The following is a 21,580-nucleotide window of genomic DNA, read 5'->3' as shown; positions in this document are numbered from 1 at the left end:
GCAGAGGCCAGGTGGCAACAGTGGACCACCGGAAGCAAAGTGGGTATGGTTACCTTAAAAGGCAATAGGGTCAGAGCAATAATCAGAATGGTCTGACCCACAGGAATCTTTGGCAGTAATTACCTGATCATAGGGTTCTAGTTTTAAATTAAGTGGGCAGTCTATTAAAGTCCGCTCTTATTGCTTTACTGTAAATATGACTACTAGTGAGGTGCCTGGCTGGCTTAGTTGGTAGAGCATGCAACTCTTGATATTGGGGTCATGAGTTCAAGACCCACATTGGGAGTAGAGTTTACTAAGTAAATAAATGTGACTGCTAGAAAACATTTTAACCATTTGCAAATCTATACAAAGAGTTACACTCAAAAACACTACCAACTAGGGGCTCCTGGATGGCTCCATCAGTTGAGCATCCGACTCTTGATTTTGACTCAGGTCATGATCTCAAGGTCATGAGATGGAGCCCTGCGTTGGGCTCCATGCTCAGCACGGAGTCTGCCTCGGATTCTTTCTCCTTCTCCCTCTGCCCCTCCCCCTGCTCATGCTATGTCTCTCTCTCAAATAAATAAATAAATCTTAAAGCAAAAAAAAAAAAAAAACACTACCAGGGCGCCTGGGTGGTTCAGTCAGTTAAGCATCTGCCTTCGGCTCAGGTCATGATCCCAGGGTCCTTGGATCAAGTCCCGCATCAGGCTCCCCACTCATCAGGGAGTCTGTTTCTCCCTCTACCCCTCTCCCCTGCTCATGATTTCTCCCTCTACCCTTCTCCCCTGCTCGTGATCGATCGCTCTCTCTCTCTCTCTCTCGGATAAATAAATAAAGTCTTTTTAAAAAAAAGATTAAAAAAAAACACTACCAACTAATCAAAATGTAGTTCTAAAAAAGTTTAAGCAATCCAAAAGAAGGCAGAAAAAAGAAATGAAAAACAGAGCAAATAGAGAAAAATAAAATAAAAAGGTAGACTTCAGCCCTAATATATCAATAATCACATTAAGTGGTATAAATATACCAATTAAAAGACAGATATTGGCAGAGTGGATGAAAAAACTATATGCTATCTATAAGGAACTCATTTCAAATACAATGATATAAGTAAGTTGAAAGTTTCATATAATATGAGGGGCACCTGAGTGGCTAAGTCGGTTAAGTGGCTGCCTTCAGCTCAGGTCATGATCCCAGGGTCCTGGGATCGAGCCCCGCATCAGGCTCCCTGCTCAGCAGGAAGCCTGCTTCTCCCTCTCCTTCTGCCTGCCTCTCTGCCTACTTGTTCTCTCTCTCTATCTCTCTGTCAAATAAATAAATAAAATATTAGTTTAGAAAAGTTTCATATAATATGAAAACATCAATCAAGAGAAAGCAGAAGTGGCATATTAATATCAGATAACTTCAGAGCAAAGAAAATTGCCAGAGGTAGAAAGAGACATTATATAATGATAAAAAGCTAATCCACCAAGAAAACATAGCAATCCTAATGTGTATGCACCAAATAACAGAGCCTGTGAAATATGTAAAGTAAAAAAAAAAAAAAAAAAACTGATTGAAGTGAAAGGAGACATAGACAAACCCACAGTATAGTTGGAGACTTCAACATGTCTCTCTTAACAATTGATAAAACAACTACACAGAAAATCAGCAAAGATATAAAGGAAGTCAAAAACACCATTAACCAACAGGATCTATTGACATTTATAAAACAGTCTACCACCAACAGCAGAATACACATGTTTTTCAAATGCCCACTGAACTTACACCAAGACAGACCATATCCTGAGCCATAAAACAAACCTCAAAACACTGAAAAGAATTTAAATCATACAGAATGTGTTCTCTGACCACAATGGACCCAAACTAGAAATCAACAACAGAGAGAACAGGAAAATCTCTAAACACTTGGAAACTAAACAGTACACTTCTAACTAATCCATGGATCAAAGAAGAAATTGCAAAGGAAATTTAAAAATATATTAAACTGAATGAAAATTGGAATACAACATATCAAAAGTTGTGAGACACAGGTAAAGCAGTGTTGAGAGGGCAATCTAAGCTTATGTTAGAAAAGAGGTAGGGGTGCCTGGGTGGCTCAGTTGGTTGAGCATTGGACTCCTGATTTCAGCTCAGGTCATGATCTCTGGGTTGTGGGACTGAGCCCTGCATCAGAGTCTGCACTCAGCACAGAGTCTACTTGAGATTCTCTCCCTCTCCCTCTGCTCCTCCCCATCCTGCCCCCATGCCCCCTCTCTGTCTAAAACAAATAAACAAATAAAATCTAAAAAAGAAAAGAAGTAAAGTCAACAAATTAATAACTCAGCTCCCACCTCAAGAACCTAGAAAAGAATAGCAAAATAAGCCCTAAGCAGGCAGAAGGAAGAAATAATAAAAATGAAATCAATGAAATTGAAAACAGAAAAACAATAGAGAAAAATCAATGAAACAAAGAACTGTTTCTTTGAAAAGATGAAATTGACAAAACTCTAGCGCGACTGACAAATTTAAAAAGAGAGAAGACAAAAATTACCAATTGGCAATGAAACGGGATTTTTTTATAGAGATAAACAAAATTATCCTAAAATCTATATGGAAAGGCAAAAAAACTAGAATAGCTAAAACAATTACGATAAAGTGGGAAAAATCAGTCTACATGATTTGAAGACTTAATATACACCTATAGTAACCAAGACTGTATGGTATTGACAGAGGGATAGACACATAGATCAATGAAACACCATGGAGAACCCAGAAAGAGATCCATACAAATATGGCAAATTGATTTTTGACAAAGGCATAAAAACAATTCAATGGAGAAAAGAGCCTTTTCAACAAGTGGTATCAAAGCAACTGGACATCCATAGACCAAAAAAAAAAAAAAAAAAAAAAATCTTGACCTAAGTCTCACACCTTACATAAAAATTAACTCAATATTGATCACAAACTTAAGTGTAAAACATAAAATTATAAAACTATAAGAAAAAAACATTTTTAAAAAAAAACAGAAATCTGAGATCTAGAGCTAGGCAGAGCTCTTAGACTTGACATCAACAGCAGATCCATAAAAACCGATAAGCTGGAATTCTTCAAGATTAAAAACGTTTGTTCTGTGAAAGAAACTGTTCAGAGAATGAAGACAGGCAACAGACTAGGAGGAAATATTTGAACACTACACATCTTACAACAATTAGTATCTAGAATATGTAAAGAATTCTCAGGGGCGCCTGGGTGGCTCAGTTGGTTGAGCCTCTGACTCTTGATTTTGGCTGAGGTCATGATCTCTGGGTCGTGGGATCAAGCCCCGTGTCGGGCTCCACACTGGGCTTGGAGCCTGCGTGGGAGGTTGCAGGTGCCCCGGGATTCACCCTGGGTTTTCCCAGGAGTCTCAGGACACACTGGAAACCAGGAGACCCCTCAGCTAGAGGCGAGCGTGCTGGGGAAGCGGCGGCGGGAGGTTGGCAGCCCTGCCCTGGGGGCCAGACCCCAGCCACGCGAAGGGCGGCCGGCGCTGAACCCTCGCGGCTGGGGACACCCAGGCGCCCCCGGCCAGCACCCTGGGGTCGCGTGGAGGTGGGGGGACGGGTAGGGGGGCGGCCGCGCCCTCCTGGGTCCACCGTGGGCCGCTTCTCAAAGGTGTGAGGACGCAGCGCGAGAGAAAGAAGGGCGCGGGCAGGAATGCGGCTTCCCCACGCGGCTTGCTCGGAAATGAGCCGAGGCGGCGGGCGGCGCAGAGCCAGAACGACAGGCCCAGCTCCACGGCCGGTTCTATAGGAGAATTTTTGAGATCTAGGGTTCTGCTTCGCGCCCAACCCGGCTCTAGCTGGGCCAGCCTCGCCGCGCGCTCCCCGCGATCCCGGGCCTTGGCGCCTTCCCTGGGTTCCTCCCCACAACCTATCCGCTCCCACCTTGGCTGTGGCTTTAAGGGGAATCCTACCCCAACACAAAGCTTTTTCAGGTTCTTCCAGTTCTTTTCCGCCCCTCGGCCCCCGCCCACCCACCGAGGAATGCGGCCTTGGAGGAGGCCACGGATATGGTCAGTTTCAACGGGGAGGGCGAGGCAGGTGCCTAGGGCAGCGGGATGGCCAGAAGCCCGCTGAGGGAATAGGGAGGAAGGTGGGCTCCGGACCTGGGAGTGGCCGAGCCAGAGCCCCTGAGAGACAGACGTTGGGCTAGACTACCAGGGCTCAAATCCCTGGTGAGCCACTCACTAGCTGGGTGACTGTGGCCGGGTTCATTACCTGTCCAGGCTTAGTTTCCCTTGTCCTAAAATAGGGCTAAAATAGTGCCTGCTTCTTGGGGTTGTTGAGAGGATTAAATGAATTAACATATGCAAAGTTTTAGGATTCTGTCTAGCCCACAATAAGTGCTTCGTGGGGCTTGATGTTATCATAAGTAGTTGAGCACCCACCAGAATTCAGGTGTTCTCTTCCCAGGTTGCATAACTGCCCCTGTCCCTTCCCTCTCAGGAAGGCCTGCCATATAACCTCTGGAAGGTAATGCCCATTGGTCACCAGGAATGAAAAGGGCGCTTTGCAGACCGCCTCCGTCCCAAGCCAGTACCCTCATCCTGGCCCAGGTGCCTTTTCTCTCTCCCAACCCTGGGGAAAGCCTCAGTTCTCCTTGATGAAGGGAGCTAAGGAGAGAGATGCTCTGGCCTCCACTGGTCTGGATGGCCCATCAGAGTGGAAAAGCTGGCAAGTTCTAAAATCTGAATCCAGTCCCAGCCCTGTCACTACCTCTGTGACCTCAGGTCAGCCACTCTCTGGGCCTCAGTTTTTCATCAGTGACATAAAGACATACCTTGGGCGCCTGGGTGGCTCAGTTGGTTAAGCAACTGCCTTCAGCTCAGGTCATGATCCTGGAGTCCCAGGATCAAGTCCCACATCGGGCTCCCTGTTGAGCAGGGAGTCTGCTTCTCCCTCTGACCCTCCCCCCTCATGTGCTCTCTCTCAAATAAATAAATAAAATCTTAAAAAAAAAAAAAAAAGACATTCCTTTCTTTCTTCTTCTTCTTCTTCTTTTTTTTTTTAATGTGAGCTCTACACCCACCGTGGGACTTGAACTCACTACCCCGAGATCCAGAGTTGTATGCTCTACCAACTGAGCCTGCCAGGTGCCCCAAGACATTCCTTTCTTGAGCCCACATTTACTAGATGAGAGACACTGGCCTGGCCTGCTCTGACTGTTTGAAGGGTGGTTGTGAAGATCACCCAGAATAATGTGGGTAGAGGTGAGTCATGGAATTCCATCCAGTTCCATACATTCTACAATCCTCACATTATAGGAGGCCTTCCAAATCACCTTGTGCTTTTCTTCCCACTCCCCCCACCTACCCACCTGTGTCAGCTCCAGGATGTTATGGATTTCTGTCTGCTTCATCTTCAGTTGTAACCCCAGCACCTAGCACAGTGCATATAATAGGTGGTCAATAAATAGGTGTTGAATGAATGAATAAACGATTCAAATTTGGCCTCTCAAAGTAGAAATCCTCTTTCTGGCCTTCCCAACTTTTTCTGTGTGAAGATTTTAAAACAGCACAGCCCCCTTGGGCATGTTAATTATTAGAACATTATCACTCCTACTGGGCTGAAATCTGCCTCCTAACCTTCTAGACCAACTCTGCCCACTAAAGATACACAGAACTCCCTCTTTCGTAAGATTTCATGTGTGAGTGAGTACTCTTCTCCTAACCTGGGCAGAGGGAGTCCCGAGCACTGTGTAAGGATGAGCTCCACTGCTGGCCTCGACCCCACCTGCCCAGGGATGAGCTGGGGAAGCAGTCCTCTAGTTAGGAACATCTCAAGGACTTAGAATTTCAGTGATCCTCGGGTCTTGGGATGGTGTCTCTACCGAAGGCCCTGATCAGAACATGGTGAAGTGGCTGGTGCTACAGCCAGAGTAATTTATAGTAAACTGGGGATTTGAAGGCATTGCAATGCCGTGGGCTCAAAACCCACAGAGTTCTCCACCCCCTCCCACCCCAGGCAGCAGGGTTGACCTGCCAAATTGGCTGACCTTTCTCCATCACTCACCCCCTTGAGAGATCTGAAGCCATTCATTTACACCGAGGAGCTGCCCCCAGGCCCTTCCCACACATGCCTGTGTTTGAGTCCCGCTTTGTGTCCACTGCTAGAGCTAATGATTTACACTCAAGGCCACATGAAAAGGCTGGCAGCGGAGGCCAAAAGAGGGCAGGAAGGCAGAAGCTTTAAAGTAATCCATGTTTGAGGAGTGAATTCCAGCTCTTTGTGGCCCCTGGCTCCCACCCCAAGTTAGTTCCCTTTGCCAGACTTACACTCTCCCTTTCCTTCTTCTCCCCACCACCCCCGCGGTCTCTTCCAGGACACCCTCCCCACCTGCATCACTCTGCTCTGCCCCAATCACCCTGCCCCACCCCCACTGACGTCAAAGCAGTGTTTTTCAAATTGCAGGGTATGAACACGGAGAGTTGATTAACCAGCATATTTGTAATAAAATGAATAGGATAGGGTAGAATAAACTAGATCAACATGCATACCACGTGGTAAGGTAAGGGAGAATACTGCTATACTATTTCCTGAAACTTGTGGGACACGCCCCACCCCCACACCAGAGCACTTGGTTCTTTCATCTTGAAGGTCTAGTCTGGGTCTGGGTATATATGATCCATCAGCCCTACCCATTCCTCTTCTCCTTCTCCTGTCTCTAGGCACCATCCAATGATGGAACTTTCTGCAGTAATGAAAATATCTGTGTTGTCTAATATGGTAGCTACTAATTACATGGGGCTATTGAGCACTTGAAATATGGTTAGTGTGACTGAGGAAATTATTTTTTATTATATTTAATTTCAATTAATGTAAATAGCCACAGTAGAGACTAGTGGCTAAGGGCTACAGATTACCATATTGCACGGTGCCATTCCGACTGTAAGCTCCCCGTGGGCAAAGACTAGGCTGCTTTGTTCACCTTTGTACTCCTGGGACTTAGCACAGCTCTAACATAGGTTAAGTCACCAATAAATGGCGGGGAGGGGGTGACAGGGGGAGGCAAAAAAAAAAAAAAAAGTAGCCCCAACCTATAGCATTTTCCCATTCCCATAGTGTAAATACTCCCACGGTGGTCAATTTCAAGCTACTAGGGGTTTAATTCTGGCAAGCAAAATTTCTGAAGTTAGCGATCAGCTCTCATTAGCTTTTTTTTTTTAAAGATTTTATTTATTTATTTGACAGAGAGAGAGAGAGAGAACAAGTACGCAGAGAGGCAGGCAGAGGGAGAGGGAGAAGCAGGCTTCCCGCTGAGCAGGGAGCCCGATGCGGGGCTCGATCCCAGGACGCTGGAATCATGACCTGAGCCGAAGGCAGACGTTTAACTGACTGAGCCACCCAGGCGCCCCTCTCATTAGCTTTTGAATGAACAACTAAAGGAACAAATAAGCTACCAGGATGGAACTCCGCAGGCAGAACACCCAAGGGAAGGAGGAAAAAGGTGAGTCGAGGGACATTTGAAGCTGTCATCGGCCATCCTTCTCCCTCTGTAGCTCTTCTTTGTACCAAGAAACAGAACACAGTGGGAGGATGGCTGAACTTCCTCGTTTCTGTGGCCGCCCTCCACCAACCCCCCCAACTTTAAGAAACCCCAAGGGCTTTCCAGCAGGCCTAAATCATTCTAGCCAGAGGAAAATCTTATCGGCTACAAAAGCTATTGAATGAATATACAAGCATGTGGAATGAACCCAATGCAATGGCTATTGCGGGTGGCTGCTTCCAGTTTTCCCTGATACAGAAATTACAGTCCCCTTCAGTCACTGAAATGGCCTCTGTAATGGGAAAGTGCTAAAACTGTAAATCTTGCTGTCATTTAGGAATGCTTAGTGCAAATGTTTATGGGCCCACGGCACCATTTTCCCCCTCTTCTTTGAAGGGCTTTCATAGTCCTCCCCTGGGGTCACTCCTGCATTCCACACGTGTTCAGGGAAGGAGGGGCAGGTGCCCACTTTGGGGATAGCTTGGACCTAGGTGCAGACCCTTGGTCTTAATCCCTAAATGATTCAGAACACCAAGCATTCAAATAAAAATTCAAGTAACAAAACGGAAGACAAGGATACGAGAAAGCTCAGGAGGTGAATTCAGAGCCAAGGAATGGCAGGGCAGCAAATGCTAGGCGTTCCAAGAAAGGATGGTGATCATGACTCATGGCAGAAGTAGAACTCAGGGATGCTAGCTAGGATTTGTGCCGTGGGAGAGGCGTGCATTCCAGATGAGAGAATAAGGAGAATGTAGCCCCGGAGGCTCAACTGCTCGCCTAGCACATAGAAGGCACTCAATAAACACATGTTCCTAGGGTCCCAGAAAATCTGAGTCTGCTCTTGGCTGTAGCAGTGGCAAGTGAGCATGTGTGGGCGAATGCCAAGCCTCACGCAGTACATCACCAGGGAGATAACCTTGAGCTGGCAGGAGTAACATAGGCACACAGGGAACCGAGCTGAGCCAAAAGTTCAGGACAAAAGGGTCTTGTCCCTGCAGCTACTCTCCAGGATTGCAACACTCCCAGGGCTGCCCCAAGGCCCCAGACCTAAATAAGGAAGTCACATCTTACCTGCAGAACATGGCTCTGCCCAGCCCAGGTCTCAAAGGCCTGCTGCCCACCTTGATGTTGCCTTGAGCCCTATCTGGCGCCGGGCCCAGCCACACTCTGCTCCTCAGACCTATCAAATCCTTCTGTTGGCAGGGCAAAGGGTATCTGGATGGTCACAACCCTGGTCTAATCAAAGCCTTCCTGGGGTCCCCTGGAGCTCTGTCATGTGCCCCCACTTCCAGGCTTCTGTCATCCCATCCAGCCCTTCTCAGCAAGTCCTCCAACTTACTCACACTCCCACCAAGTCACACAATCACCCTTCAAAGGCAGTATCTTATTGTTCAACTCCTACCCCAACAATTCCAAATTCCAGAAGCTCTGGAGACCAAAAGTTCTTTGTAACTCACTTGCATGTAAAACCTGACATGGGCTATTTATAGTTTTTACATCTCCAATTCAGTGTGACTATTCCTAAGTTTTGCTGTAGAAATAAATGTTCACGTGTCTGCGTCCATAATTCCAGGGGCCACCTCATACCCCACTGTGGTTTTCCTTATACTTTACCTGCACTACATTTCTTTTCTAAACTCTGAAAATCAGAAAAAAAGAGTCATCTGGACGCAAGGGTTTTTGGTTCAGGGATTGGGCACGAGCAGCAGAAGTCCAGGCTTTGAAGCTGGTAGGGAAACGATTTTGAGCCTGCATGCCTGCTCCTTAGGGCTGATGGCGGGGAGGAGTCCTAGGAAGACAAGGGGGGGGGGCGGATTTCAACAGCTCAGGCAGTGACAACTTACCAACAGGGACACCAGTGCAGTAAGGACCCAAGGCTGTAAGGACACAGCAGGTCATAGGCATACCTGTGGCCTGGGAGCCAAAGCTTGAGACACAGGTCACCTGGGTTTCGTCTTCATTGAAATGAACACACCTCAGAGCCCTGGGCGGGGAGGAAAGGCATGCAGCTCACTGAAGGAACTCGCTGGGTATCAGCTACTGGGATTCTGTAAGCTGAACCTCAAGAGAGGCCCCGTGTTTGCAGAGCCCTTGCCGGCTTACCAGATGGGGCCATCTAATTCCATGCTTGCGGCAGGTCTGAAGACAGTGGGGCAGGAACTCAAGTCCCAGTCCTCAAGGAGGCATGGGGACCCCGGACTCTGGATATAGAGAAGAAACATCCTCTGGGGCACCCGGATGTGATGCACATTGCCCATTAAGGGAAGGGAACTTATAGTCATCTATGCACATAATACACAAAATGCAAATTATACACCAAAGAACAGAATATAATCAGTGGGGGCTTAGTTGTGACAAGGGCTGGCAGGGGTTTAGGGGACAGTCCGTGTCCTCACCACCTCTCCAGTTGGGCATTTCTGCCCCTGTTCTCTCTGTCTCTCTATCTCTGTCTCTGTCTCTCTCTCTCACACACACACACACAACACACATACCTCTCTCCTCCCTCTGACCCATCATACCAGCCTCTCTCCCCACCATCCCCGCCCCACCCAGGAGGAGATGCAGCTGCTGCCCTTGAGGAGTGTAAAGTGTGGCCAGGCAAACCGGACTAACCCATCCATAGGAAGCCACAGGGGACCAAGGTCCAGCAGAGTCTGCCCTGTTTTGTCACCAGAAAGGAGAGCTGCACCAAGAAATACAGAGAAGGAGGGCATGCAGGGGAAGGGGTGGGGGGCTTCCTGGAGGTGGTGGGCATCTTGCTGATAGCTAAGGATGAGTGGAATGTAGGTGGGCAGAGGATGGGGGCAGGGAGTGGTGATGGGAGCACCATAAGTCAGGGCTTGGAGAGTCACTTGCCTGGATCCACAGAGAAATCCCCTTCCAGAAGTAAAGCAGGGGCCATTTTTGGAGAGGACCTAGGGATCATGGAGGGGGGGACATCGATTTAATAATATGAAAATACCTCCTCTTCCTTGACATTTGGAAGCATGCTAGTTATAGGGATAGAGATAGAGATATATGGAGGCCTCTCTGGTTCCAGAGCCATAGAGGGGCCAAATTACACCCCTGCCCAAGGACAGAAGGGTCTGCGGACAGCACCCCTGCACGAAGCTCAGAGCTGAGTCTGGCATCCCCCATCTTTCCAGCCCTGTCCTGAAGGAGAAATGGATAGGTAGGGGTGGGGGGAGGGGAACCAGGAGATGAAGAAAGGCAAGCGGCCTGCCTTGGGACAAAGAGAAGGATGAATCCCTTCCTGTGAGAGCAGCTCTAAACTGCACAGTCCCCGAGTCCCAGAGACAGAAGCCGAAGAGTCCAGCCAATGCCCCTACAGGAACAATCCTGGAGACGTCACTGCCTCCATCCCCCTGTCTCTGAGACATTCTCCGAGACCCCAGGACTCAGTGTGGCTCGGCATTCCAGTGGACTCTTCCCAAGACCTGACCCCTGAGGGAGGAGGAGAGGGTAGGAAAAGTGGGGGTCAGTGATGCCTGGGTTTGGGGATCACAAGGAGAGGGAGGGGATACTCTGGGGCACCTCTGTAGATGGACTGAGCCTCTGCAGTGTCCCCAGGGACCCAGTGAGCTGGTTCCAAACCATCCCCTTTGCTCTTGAGGCTGAGGTGAGAGGTCAGGTGCATACAGTTCCCCGAACCCTTCCCTGGGCGATGCCAGACACTCTGGCCCAGAACAGTTCATCCTGTCCTGTGCTACCCGAAAGGCAGGAAAGGCTTTGAGGTCCAAGCTTTACTGTGGACAGAACCCCTGGCCAAGTGTGGACCCAATGTCTGCGAGTCCCCACACTGACGTTCCCTCAGTCCCACAGATTCCAGATCTTCGCTCCAGGGACTCCTGGGCTGGCCAAGCCAACGGCACCAGCTGAGGGGGGATCTGTGGGGGAGATAAGAGAGCATGGGACCCTTGCCTCTCTGCCCTGAACAACAGTCCCCACGTTGCTTCCAGAATTATCTTTAAATCTGCGTCTGCCCCCTCATCACCAATCCCTCCCCCAGTGGGAAACACCTTTAATGGCTTCCCATTGTTTCAGGTATAAACCCCAGCCTCCTTATCTCTGCATTCCATCTCTCTCACCACCCCCATAGTCGCCCCGATCTTTAACTCTCCAGTCTCCTCCTTCTCTAAACCCTCTGCTCCAGCTGAGCTGATCCGAAGCCATGCTTCCGATGCTGCCTCCTGCGCCGGCCTCTCTTTCCTGCACGCCACGCTTCCCTCAACCGGGCAACCACACCTCCTCCCTGAAGCCTTCCCCGGAACTGTGGCTGCAGGCGCTCTCTCTCCTCCTCTGGGCACCTCTTGTTAGCACCGCCCGCCCAGGCTGTTCTTCCAGTACTTTGGCTGCCCAGTGCCATGTGCTGGCTGGTCTTAATTAATTATCGAATGGATGTCGGATTGGCCCAGTGATGGCGCCGGTTCTACCGTCCCGGAAGGGACAGGGAAGAGAGGCCCATAGCCGGGGTCAAAAAGCCACAGCACAAACCCGAGAGATATCCATATATTGATTAAAATCGGAGGTCCCCCTCCAGGTCCAGAAGCACAGGCCCTGCCTGAGACTACGCAGCCACCAGGGATACAAAAAGACCCAAATAGGGAGACAAAGGCTGGGTAGGGGGTGCGGAAAGAACTTGGGAGGCAGACTCCTTCCCCCCACCCCGCAGAGGATGACCTGCAGTAACTAGGGGGGTGGGGGAGCGAAACTAGCTCCCGGGAAAGAATGTGGTATTCATCCTAGAAGAAAGAAAATGGAAGCTTCCCGGAGAGGAGAGGAGCCTGGTCTTATCTCGTGTTTACATTCCAGAGGGTCCCTGTTGCTTCTCCTCAGCTTAATTAAAAAATACCTGAGGATCCCTGTGTACTGGGGGAGAGGAATTCAGGTGCCTCCCCTGCCCCCCACCCCCATCCCACCGCTCCCCTCACCTCTGACCTCCCGGCTTGCTGGGTAGAAGGACTGATGGGAGCAGGGCTCTGTCTCCGTTTCTGTTTCTTCTTCTACACCGGGCTGATCCTAGAAGCTAGATTCCTTGGGTGATAATGCAGAGTCTGGGAACTGTCAGGACTCCAGTCCTGCAAGGGAAAAAAAAATCAGAACTAGCGGCTGAAATAGCCAGTTCTCTCAGTTGTCCTGCCATCACCCCCAGCACCCTCGCCACCAGGATGTCCGGGGTCCTGACACTGCACGCATTCATCCATTCAACTCTCCGTTCAGAATCACGTCTGAGGACCTGCTATCTACGTGCCAGACACAGTGCTGGCCGACAGACACTTCTGTGGGAATCCGTGTCCTCAATAATAGGTGATAGAAGCTATCACCCAGCCATAAAACATGCCGTGCCTGGCAGGGAGACAAAGTTGTCTGGTAGGACTAGAGAAAGGTCCCAGAAGCAGTGACATCCAAGCTGGTTCTGGAGGATCATTCGAGGTGAGCTTGTGATAAGCCAGGGGAGGCACCGATTGCAGGCAGAGGGAAAAGCAGGAGCAGAAGTCTGGACCCCATCCCCTCCCGCACACCTCAACTGACCTTCTCTCTGCTGCATCAGCTTTCTCTCTCACTCTGCTAGATCCTTCCCATTAGCATTCCAGCATGTTCTAGTGTTGCCCACCTTCAAACAGACCCCCTGGGGCGCCTGGGTGGCTCAGTCAGTGAAGCATCTGTCTTCGGCTCAGGTTATGATGCCAGGGTCCTGGGATCGAGTCCCCCCTGCGGGCTCCCTGGGCCAGGGTGTTCCTCAGGGCCAGGTCCCAGACCCTCTTCTCCTGCTGCTATGTACTATTCCCTTGAGTAATCTCATCCACTGCCATGGCTTCCATAGCACCTTCTATATAGCAAAGCCTTCCAAATTTTAGATGTCCAGTCCAGATCTTTCTTCTGAGCGCCTAAACAGTCTGCGGAACTTTCTACTTAATGCTTGTTTTGGCTGTCTCTTCGGCATCTCAGATTTAACCCATTCAAAACGGAAAACTGAAATGACTGCTCTTAGCCCCCCACCAACTCCTTAATTACTGCTCATCTTAGTAAATGACACACCATCCATCTGCTTGTTCATGCCAGAAACCAGGGAATCATATTTGACCGCTTGTTCTCTCTTACCCCACCCCTCCTGCATCTAATAAATTACTAAGTCTACTCCCAAAATATAGAACTTCTCCCCTTCTCCCCATCTACACACCATGCACAGGCTGCAGTCATCATTCCTCTGTCCTGTTAGCACCTCCCTGTTAGAAGGTCTTCTCTTGGCCACATGAGACTTTCTCCCACACCATCCTGTGAGGTCTTCTTTAAAAATCAATCTCATCGGGTGCCTGGGTGGCTCAGTCGTTAAGCGTCTGCCTTCGGCTCAGGTCATGATCCCAGGGTCCTGGGATCGAGTCCCACACTGGGCTCCCTGCTCAGCAGGAAGCCTGCTTCTCCCTCTCCCCCTCCCCCTGCTTGTGTTCCTGCTCTCGCTATCTCTCTCTCTGTCAAATAAATAAATAATTTCTTTAAAAAAAAGAAAATCAATCTCATCATGTCCCTCGCCTGCTTAGAATCCTCCAGTGGTCTCGCAATGTCCAAACTACACAGTCAGTCCCCCGCCTCTCTCCAGTCGCATCTTTGCCAGTCTCCCCCTTGTTGACCAGCCTTCAGCCACACTAGGGCTTTACTTGGTTCTTCCAACCAGCCCCATTTCTCCAGCCCAAGGACCTGGGAGCATGGTCCTCTCTGCCAATCACACTTGACACATCCACTCCATGCACATACATTGCCCCTCATCTAGCTCCTTCCCACCTCATCCTCAGGAATCTTTCCCTTACCTGCCCAAGATCTGGCTAAATGCTCTGGTATCCAGAGAGTGCTCAGTGAATATGGGGAAGGAAGGGATGACACAGGGAGGGAAAGAAAAAGCATGGTGGGTGGGTGAGGCTCAGAGCAAGGGGGTGTCCTGTGGGAGCGGGGGAGGGCTGACAGAGGAGCTTGGAGAGGTGCCTTGAGCTGTCCCTTGGAGCGTTTAGTTCCAAGATCCACACCTGATTGAGTTATTCTGTTTCGTTCCTGGCACTTCATTATCATAATGATCAATTTTATTGAATGGCAGCTGAGGGCATTGTAGACCGGTGACTAGGTGACTTAAGATGACCCTGCGGAAGCTGCCTCTTAACCTTCCTCTGCCCCCTTGGTGGCCTTCCAGTCGCAGCTGACTATTCTAGCCTAACCCGGGACTGCTAGGCTGTGCTCTGATCTTCTGTCTTGTAGCACCACCATTTGGCCAAAACTGCTAATAATCGGCTTCTCCACCTGCATTCACCAATTTCATAGCATGGCCTTTTGGAGTGCCCGCAAGCAACATCAAAGGACAAAGTCCCATCCAGAGCTTCATCCGTGCTTGCGGTTTATTCTGGAGGGCCATCTGGACGTGTGGGTAGAGTGGCAAATGACCATGGTCCATCAGTCAAGGAGCCAACAAGATGAATATCAGGCATGAGGCCCCCACCTCTGCCATCTCCCTGTGCCTGAGCCATCCCCGGTTTCCTGCCCTGCCCCCACTTGCCCTTCCCCCAAAACCCCTCTCACCCTCCTTCTCCTGGCATGGAGAGTCTGGGGCCTCCCAATGGATGCTTTTCCAGATTAGCTGAGTCCTATTAACACAGTCTTTTTTTCCTCCCTATTAACACAGTCTTTGATCTCTGTCCATCTAACTGTCACCACACTTTAAAAATAAATGTCGTTTTTCCTCATTACAAAAGCAGAACATATTCACTGTGGAAAATCAGAAAACACAGATGAGCAGAAATAAGAAAACTTTAAAACCCCCCAAATACCACCTAGAGATAACCACTGTTAATACCTTGATGCGCATCCTTCAGGATCTTTTAACGGGCACTTGCTTTCATTTCACAAAAGTGAGATTGCATTGTACCCGCTGTTTTATTTCCTCTTTACACACAACATATATAAAGGGCATTTCTGTCCTTGTCAATTAATACTCATCTACATAGATTCTAACAATATTAGTTTTGAGGATTGAATAGTATTCTCTCAGGGGATGGATATAGGATGATTTATTTAACCAAGCCCCCTCTAGCTTTAGATATTTACATTGCTTTTAGTTGTCTGCTACCATAAACTGAACTGCAGCAAACATCTCTCTGGCTATTTTTTTTTAAGATTTTATTTATTTATTTGAGAGAGAGAGAGAGAGGAAGAGCGGGGGGAGGGGCAAAGGGAGAGGGAGAAGCAGATTCCCTGCTGAGCGGGAACCATATGCGGGACTCGATCCCAGGACCCTGAGATTATGACCTGAGCCGAAGTCAGAGGCTTAACTGACTGAGCCACCCAGGCTGCCCTCCCCTCTGGCTATTTTAAAGGTAATAATTCATTGTAAGAGTTTCCTCGGTGGCATACTTACCCTGTTAAACCATGAGGACCCCAGAGATGGAGCTGGACCACACCTCTTTCCCTCAAGCAGAGCCACACTGCTGTCACTACAGTCTGTCCCCTTCTCTCCTCCTGCAAGCCCAGGGGCCACCAGACTCATTTCTCATCTGAACCCAGCCACCTGAGCTCTCACCTCCTCCAGGGCTCCCATGTTCCTTACTCTCTTCTCACCTAAGACAAAAATCAGTATCCATGTATGACCTCACCTAGAAGTAAGGTGGTATTTTCACCCTGCTGGTTTTTTGGGGGGGGGGGTTGTTTGTTTGTTTGTTTTAATTTTACTTTACTATGTTATGTCAATCACCATACATCACATCATCAGTCCCTGATACAGTGTTCCATGATTCATTGCCCAAGCACAACACCCAGTGCTCCATTCAATACGCATCCCCCCCAATACCCATCCCCAGGCTAACCCATCCCCCCAACCCCCTCCCCTCTAGAACCCGCAGTTTGTTTCTCAGAGTCCATAGTCTCTCATGGTTCGTCCCCTGCCGATTTCCCCCCCTTCATTTTTCCCTTCCTACTATCTTCTTTTTTTTTTTTTTAACATATAATGTATTATTTGTTTCAGAGGTACACGTCTATGATTCAACAGTCTTACACAATTCACAGCACTCACCATAGCACATACCCTCCCCAATGTCTATCATCCAGCCACCCCATCCCTCCCATCCCCCACCACTCCAGCAACCCTCAGTTTGTTTCCTGAGATTAAGAATTCCTCATATCAGTGAGGTCATATGATGCATGTCTTTCTCTGATTGACTTATTTCGCTCAGCATAATACCCTCTAGTGCCATCCACGTCGTTGCACGTTTCCAGATTATATATATATATATATATATATATATATATATATATATATATATATATATATATATATATCACTTCTTCTTTATCCATTCATCTGTCGATGGACATCTTGGCTCTTTCCACAGTTTGGCTATTGTGGACATTGCTGCTATAAACATTGGGGTGCATGTACCCCTTCGATCACTACATTTGTATCTTTGGGGTAAATACCCAGTAGAGCAATTGCTGGGTCGTACGGTAGCTCTATTTTTTAACTTTTTAAGGAACCTCCATACTGTTTTCCAGAGTGGCTACACCAGCTTGCATTCCCACCAACAGTGTAGGAGGGTTCCCCTTTCTCTGCATCCCCGCCAACATCTGTCGTTTCCTGACTTGTTAATTTTAGCCATTCTGACTGGTGTGAGGTGGTATCTCATTGATGCTGAGCGATGTTGGGCACTTTTTCATGTGTCTGTTGGCCATTTGGATGTCTTCTTTGGAAAAATGTCTGTTCATGTCTTCTGCCCATTTCTTGATTGGATTATTTGTTCTTTGGGTGTTGAGTTTGATAAGTTCTTTATAGATTTTGGAGACTAGCCCTTTATCTGATATGTCATTTGCAAATATCTTCTCCCATTCTGTCAGTTGTCTTCTGGTTTTGTTGACTGTTTCCTTTGTTGTGCAAAAGCTTTTTATCTTGGGCGCCTGTGTGGCTCAGTCGGTTAAGCAACTGCCTTCTGCTCAGGTCATGATCCCAGGGTCCTGGGATCGAGTCCCACATCGGGGTCCCTGCTCAGCAGGGAGTCTGCTTCTCCCTCTGCCCCTCACCCTGTTCTCATGCTCTCTCTCACTCTCTCTCTCTCAAATAAATAAAATCTTTAAAAAAAAAAAAAAAGCTGGGACGCCTGGGTGGCTCAGTCGGTTAAGCGTCTGCCTTCGGCTCAGGTCATGATCCCGGGGTCCTGGGATCGAGTCCCGCATCGGGCTCCCTGCTCCGTGGGGAGCCTGCTTCTCCCTCTGCCTCTGTCTCTCTCTCTGTCTCTCATGAATAAATAAATAAAATCTTCAAAAAAAAAAAAAAAAAAGCTTTTTTCTCTTGATGAAGTGCCAGTAGTTCATTTTTGCCCTTGCTTCCCTTGCCTTTGGCGATGTTTCTAGGAAGAAGTTGCTGAGGCTGAGGTCAAAGAGGTTGCTGCCTGTGTTCTCCTCTAGGATTTTGATGGACTTCTGTCTCACATTTAGGTCTTTCATCCATTTTGAGTCTATTTTTGTGTGGTGTAAAGAAATGGTCCAGTTTCATTCTTCTGCATGTGGCTGTCCAATTTTCCCAACACCATTTGTTGAAAAGACTGTCTTTTTTCCATTAGACATTCTTTCCTGCTTTTGTTGAAGATTAGTTGACCATAGAGTTGAGGGTCCATTTCTGGGCTCTCTATTCTGTTCCATTGATCTACGAGTCTGTTTTTGTGCCAGTACCATACTGTCTTGATGATGACAGCTTTGTAATAGAGCTTGAAGTCTGGCAATGTGATGCCTCCAGCTTTGGTTTTCTTTATCAACATTCCTCTGGCTATTTGGGGTCTTTTCTGGTTCCATACAAATTTTAGGATTATTTGTTCCATTTCTTTGAAAAAAGTGGGTAGTATTTTTTTTTTCATAATACCATCGATACCTACAGATCTCTACTTTAATGAGAAGTTGTTTCTGAACTGTGTGATCATTGGGTTAATGAGAATTAATCAACTCTCTTGATAGTTACCCCAGTCAGTGTATTAAAGCCAGCTCTCCCGGGCGCCTGGGTGGCTCAGTCGGTTAAGCGACTGCCTTCGGCTCAGGTCATGATCCTGGAGTCCCGGGATCGAGTCCCGCATCGGGCTCCCTGCTCGGCAGGGAGTCTGCTTCTCCCTCTGACCCTTCCCCCTCTCATGTGCTCTCTGTCTCTCTCATTCTCTCTGTCTCAAATAAATAAATAAAATCTTAAAAAAAAAAAAAAGCCAGCTCTCCCAAGCAGATGTCCTAAGTCATTGACAGCAGTGAAAGGAGAAATGTGTGGAGAAAATCCTCCTTCCCTTTCTGTTTCTGCTAACTGTAATGAACACCGAAGTTCACAGAGTGTGTCACCTGCAAACATTGCACTGATAATTACTCCAACTGGTTTTAAAACGTAATGAATCTGTTCAAGTGCTCTAGAAAGGTCATTCACCCAGTGTAAACTTAAACTGCTAACCACCAGGTCAAATGTATTTTCTCTGAAGGGAAGGAACTCTTCATCAGCTAAAACACTGACAGTAGGAATTTCCATTTCTAAGATATTTTTCAAAGCATTTTCTGCAATGTCTACTTGGACAAACTTTCCAACAGTTTCCTTATTCAAATGTTGTGCTATGTAACCTCTTCCACAACCAATATCCAAAGCAAGGGAAAAATTTCTGGCTATGTCATACACACGGTCTGCAATCCGACTTTCAACCTCCTCCTTCAGGTAGTCAAACTTCATCGGCTCAGGCTGCCGGGCCGCCCAGTTTTTCTGTTTCCTCTTCAAATCCCGGTGGAAGATATTTAGAGCTCTGGGCGAGGTGCTGCCGGGGGGAGAGACGCCAGAGGCGACCTTCCTGAAGTGGAGATTCTTTGCTGGGACCCCCGCCGCAGGAGGCCACCACCACAAGAGCCAGAGACCACCCAACAGCAGCATGTCCAGTGGTGACGCCACTTGCAGGTGCAAGTGGATGGTATTTTGATAGGAATTGCATTGAATGTGTAGATTGCTCTAGGTAGCATTGATATCTTCACAATATCTGTTCTTCCAATCCATGAGCATGGAACGTTTTTCCATTTCTTTGTGTCTTCCTCAATTTCTTTCATGAGTATTTTATAGTTTTCTGAGTACAGATTCTTTGCCTCTTTGGTTAGATTTATGCCTAGGTATCTTATGGTTTTGGGTGCAATCGTAAATGGGATCGACTCCTTAATTTCTCTTTCTTCTGTCTTGTTGTTGGTGTATAGGAATGCCACTGATGTCTGTGCATTGATTTTATATCCTGCCACTTTACTGAATTCCTGTATAAGTTCTAGCAGTTTTGGGGTGGAGTCTTTAGGGTTTTCCACATAATGTATCATATCATCTGCAAAGAGTGAGAGTTTGACTTCTTCTTTGCTGATTCGGATGCTTTTTATTTCTTTTTGTTGTCTGATTGCTGTGGCTAGGACTTCTAATACCATGTTGAATAGCAATGGTGATAGTGGACATCCCTGCCGTGTTCCTGACCTTAGGGGGAAAGCTCTCAGTTTTTCCCCATTGAGAATGACATTCGCTGTGGGTTTTTCATAGATGGCTTTTATGATATTGAGGTATGTACCCTCTATCCCTACACTCTGAAGAGTTTTAATCAAGAAAGGATGCTGTACTTTGTCAAATGCTTTTTCTGCATCTATTGAGAGGATCATATGGTTCTTGTTCTTTCTTCTATTAATGTATCGTATCACATTGATTGATTTGCAGATGTTAAACCAACCTTGCAGCCCAGGGATAAATCCCACTTGGTCATGGTGAATAATCCTTTTAATGTACTGTTGGATCCTATTGGCTAGTATTTTGGTGAGAATCTTTGCATCCATGTTCATCAGGGATATTGGTCTGTAATTCTTTTTTTTTTTCTAAGATTTTATTTATTTATTTATTTGACAGAGAGAGCAAGAGAGCACAAGCAGGGGGAACAGTAGAGGGAGAGGGAGAAGCAGACTCCCCACCAAGCAGGGAGCCCGATGCAGGGCTCGATCTCAGGACCCTGGGATCATGACCTGAGCCGAAGGCAGACGCTTAACCATCTGAGCCACCCAAGTGCCCCTGTAATTCTCCTTTTTGATGGGGTCTTTGTCTGATTTGGGGATCAAGGTAATGGTGGCCTCATAAAATGAGTTTGGAAGTTTTCCTTCCATTTCTATTTTTTGGAACAATTTCAGAAGAATAGATATTAATTCTTCCTTAAATGTTTGGTAGAATTCCCCTGGGAAGCCATCTGGCCCTGGGCTGTTTGTTGGGAGATTTTTGATAACTGCTTCAATTTCCTTGGTGGTTATGGATCTGTTCAGGTTTTCTATTTCTTCCTGGTTCCGTTTTGGTAGTTTACACATCTCTAGGAATGCATCCATTTCTTCCAGATTGTCTAATTTGCTGGCTTACATTTGCTCATAATATGTTCTTATAATTGTTTGTATTTCTTTGGTGTTGGCTGTGATCTCTCCTCCTTCATTCATGATTTTATTTATTTGGGTCATTTCTCCTTTCATTTTGATAAGTCTGGCCAGGGGGTTATCAATCTTATTAATTCTTTCAAAGAACCAGCTCCTAGTTTCATTGATCTATTCTACTGTTCTTTTGGTTTCTATTTCATTGATTTCTGCTCTGATCTTTATTATTTCTCTTCTTCTGCTGGGTTTAGGCTTTATTTGCTGTTCTTTCTCCAGCTCCTTTAGGTGTTGTACTTGAGACCTTTCTTGTTTCTTGAGAAAGGCTTATATTGCTATATACTTTCCTCTTAGGATTGCCTTTGCTGCATACCAAAGATTTTGATCAGTTGTGTTTTCATTTTCATTTGTCTCCATGAATTTTTTTTTTAAGATTTTATTTATTTATTTGAGACAGAGAGAATGAGAGAGAGAGAACACATGAGAGGGAATAGGGTCAGAGGACGAAGCAGACTCCCTGCCTAGCAGGGAGCCCGATGCGGGACTCGATCCAGGGACTCCAGGATCATGACCCAAGCCGAAGGCAGTCGCTCAACCAACTGAGCCACCCAGGTGCCCATCTCCATGAATTTTTCTAAAGATTTTTATTTATTTATTTGACAGTGAGAGACAAAGCAAGAGA

General features: G+C 47.3%; 1 protein-coding gene across 1 annotated transcript; it reads right to left on the bottom strand.

Moving 5' to 3' along the window:
• Positions 1–14,407: 14,407 nt before the first annotated feature.
• On the bottom strand, positions 14,408–19,405 carry LOC110577411 (arginine-hydroxylase NDUFAF5, mitochondrial-like). The gene is made up of 2 exons (XM_044915197.1): positions 18,713–19,405; positions 14,408–14,425 (listed from the first exon to the last, which is right to left on the bottom strand). The coding sequence occupies exons 1-2, from the start codon at positions 19,403–19,405 to the stop codon at positions 14,408–14,410; spliced, it is 711 nt and encodes a 236-aa protein (XP_044771132.1).
• Positions 19,406–21,580: the final 2,175 nt, after the last annotated feature.

Source organism: Neomonachus schauinslandi, chromosome 5 (genome assembly GCF_002201575.2).
Source record: "Neomonachus schauinslandi chromosome 5, ASM220157v2, whole genome shotgun sequence".
Taxonomy (NCBI): Eukaryota; Metazoa; Chordata; class Mammalia; order Carnivora; family Phocidae; genus Neomonachus; species Neomonachus schauinslandi.
The sequence above is the reverse complement of the archived record's forward strand: the minus strand, read 5'-3'. Positions and strand labels throughout refer to the sequence as shown.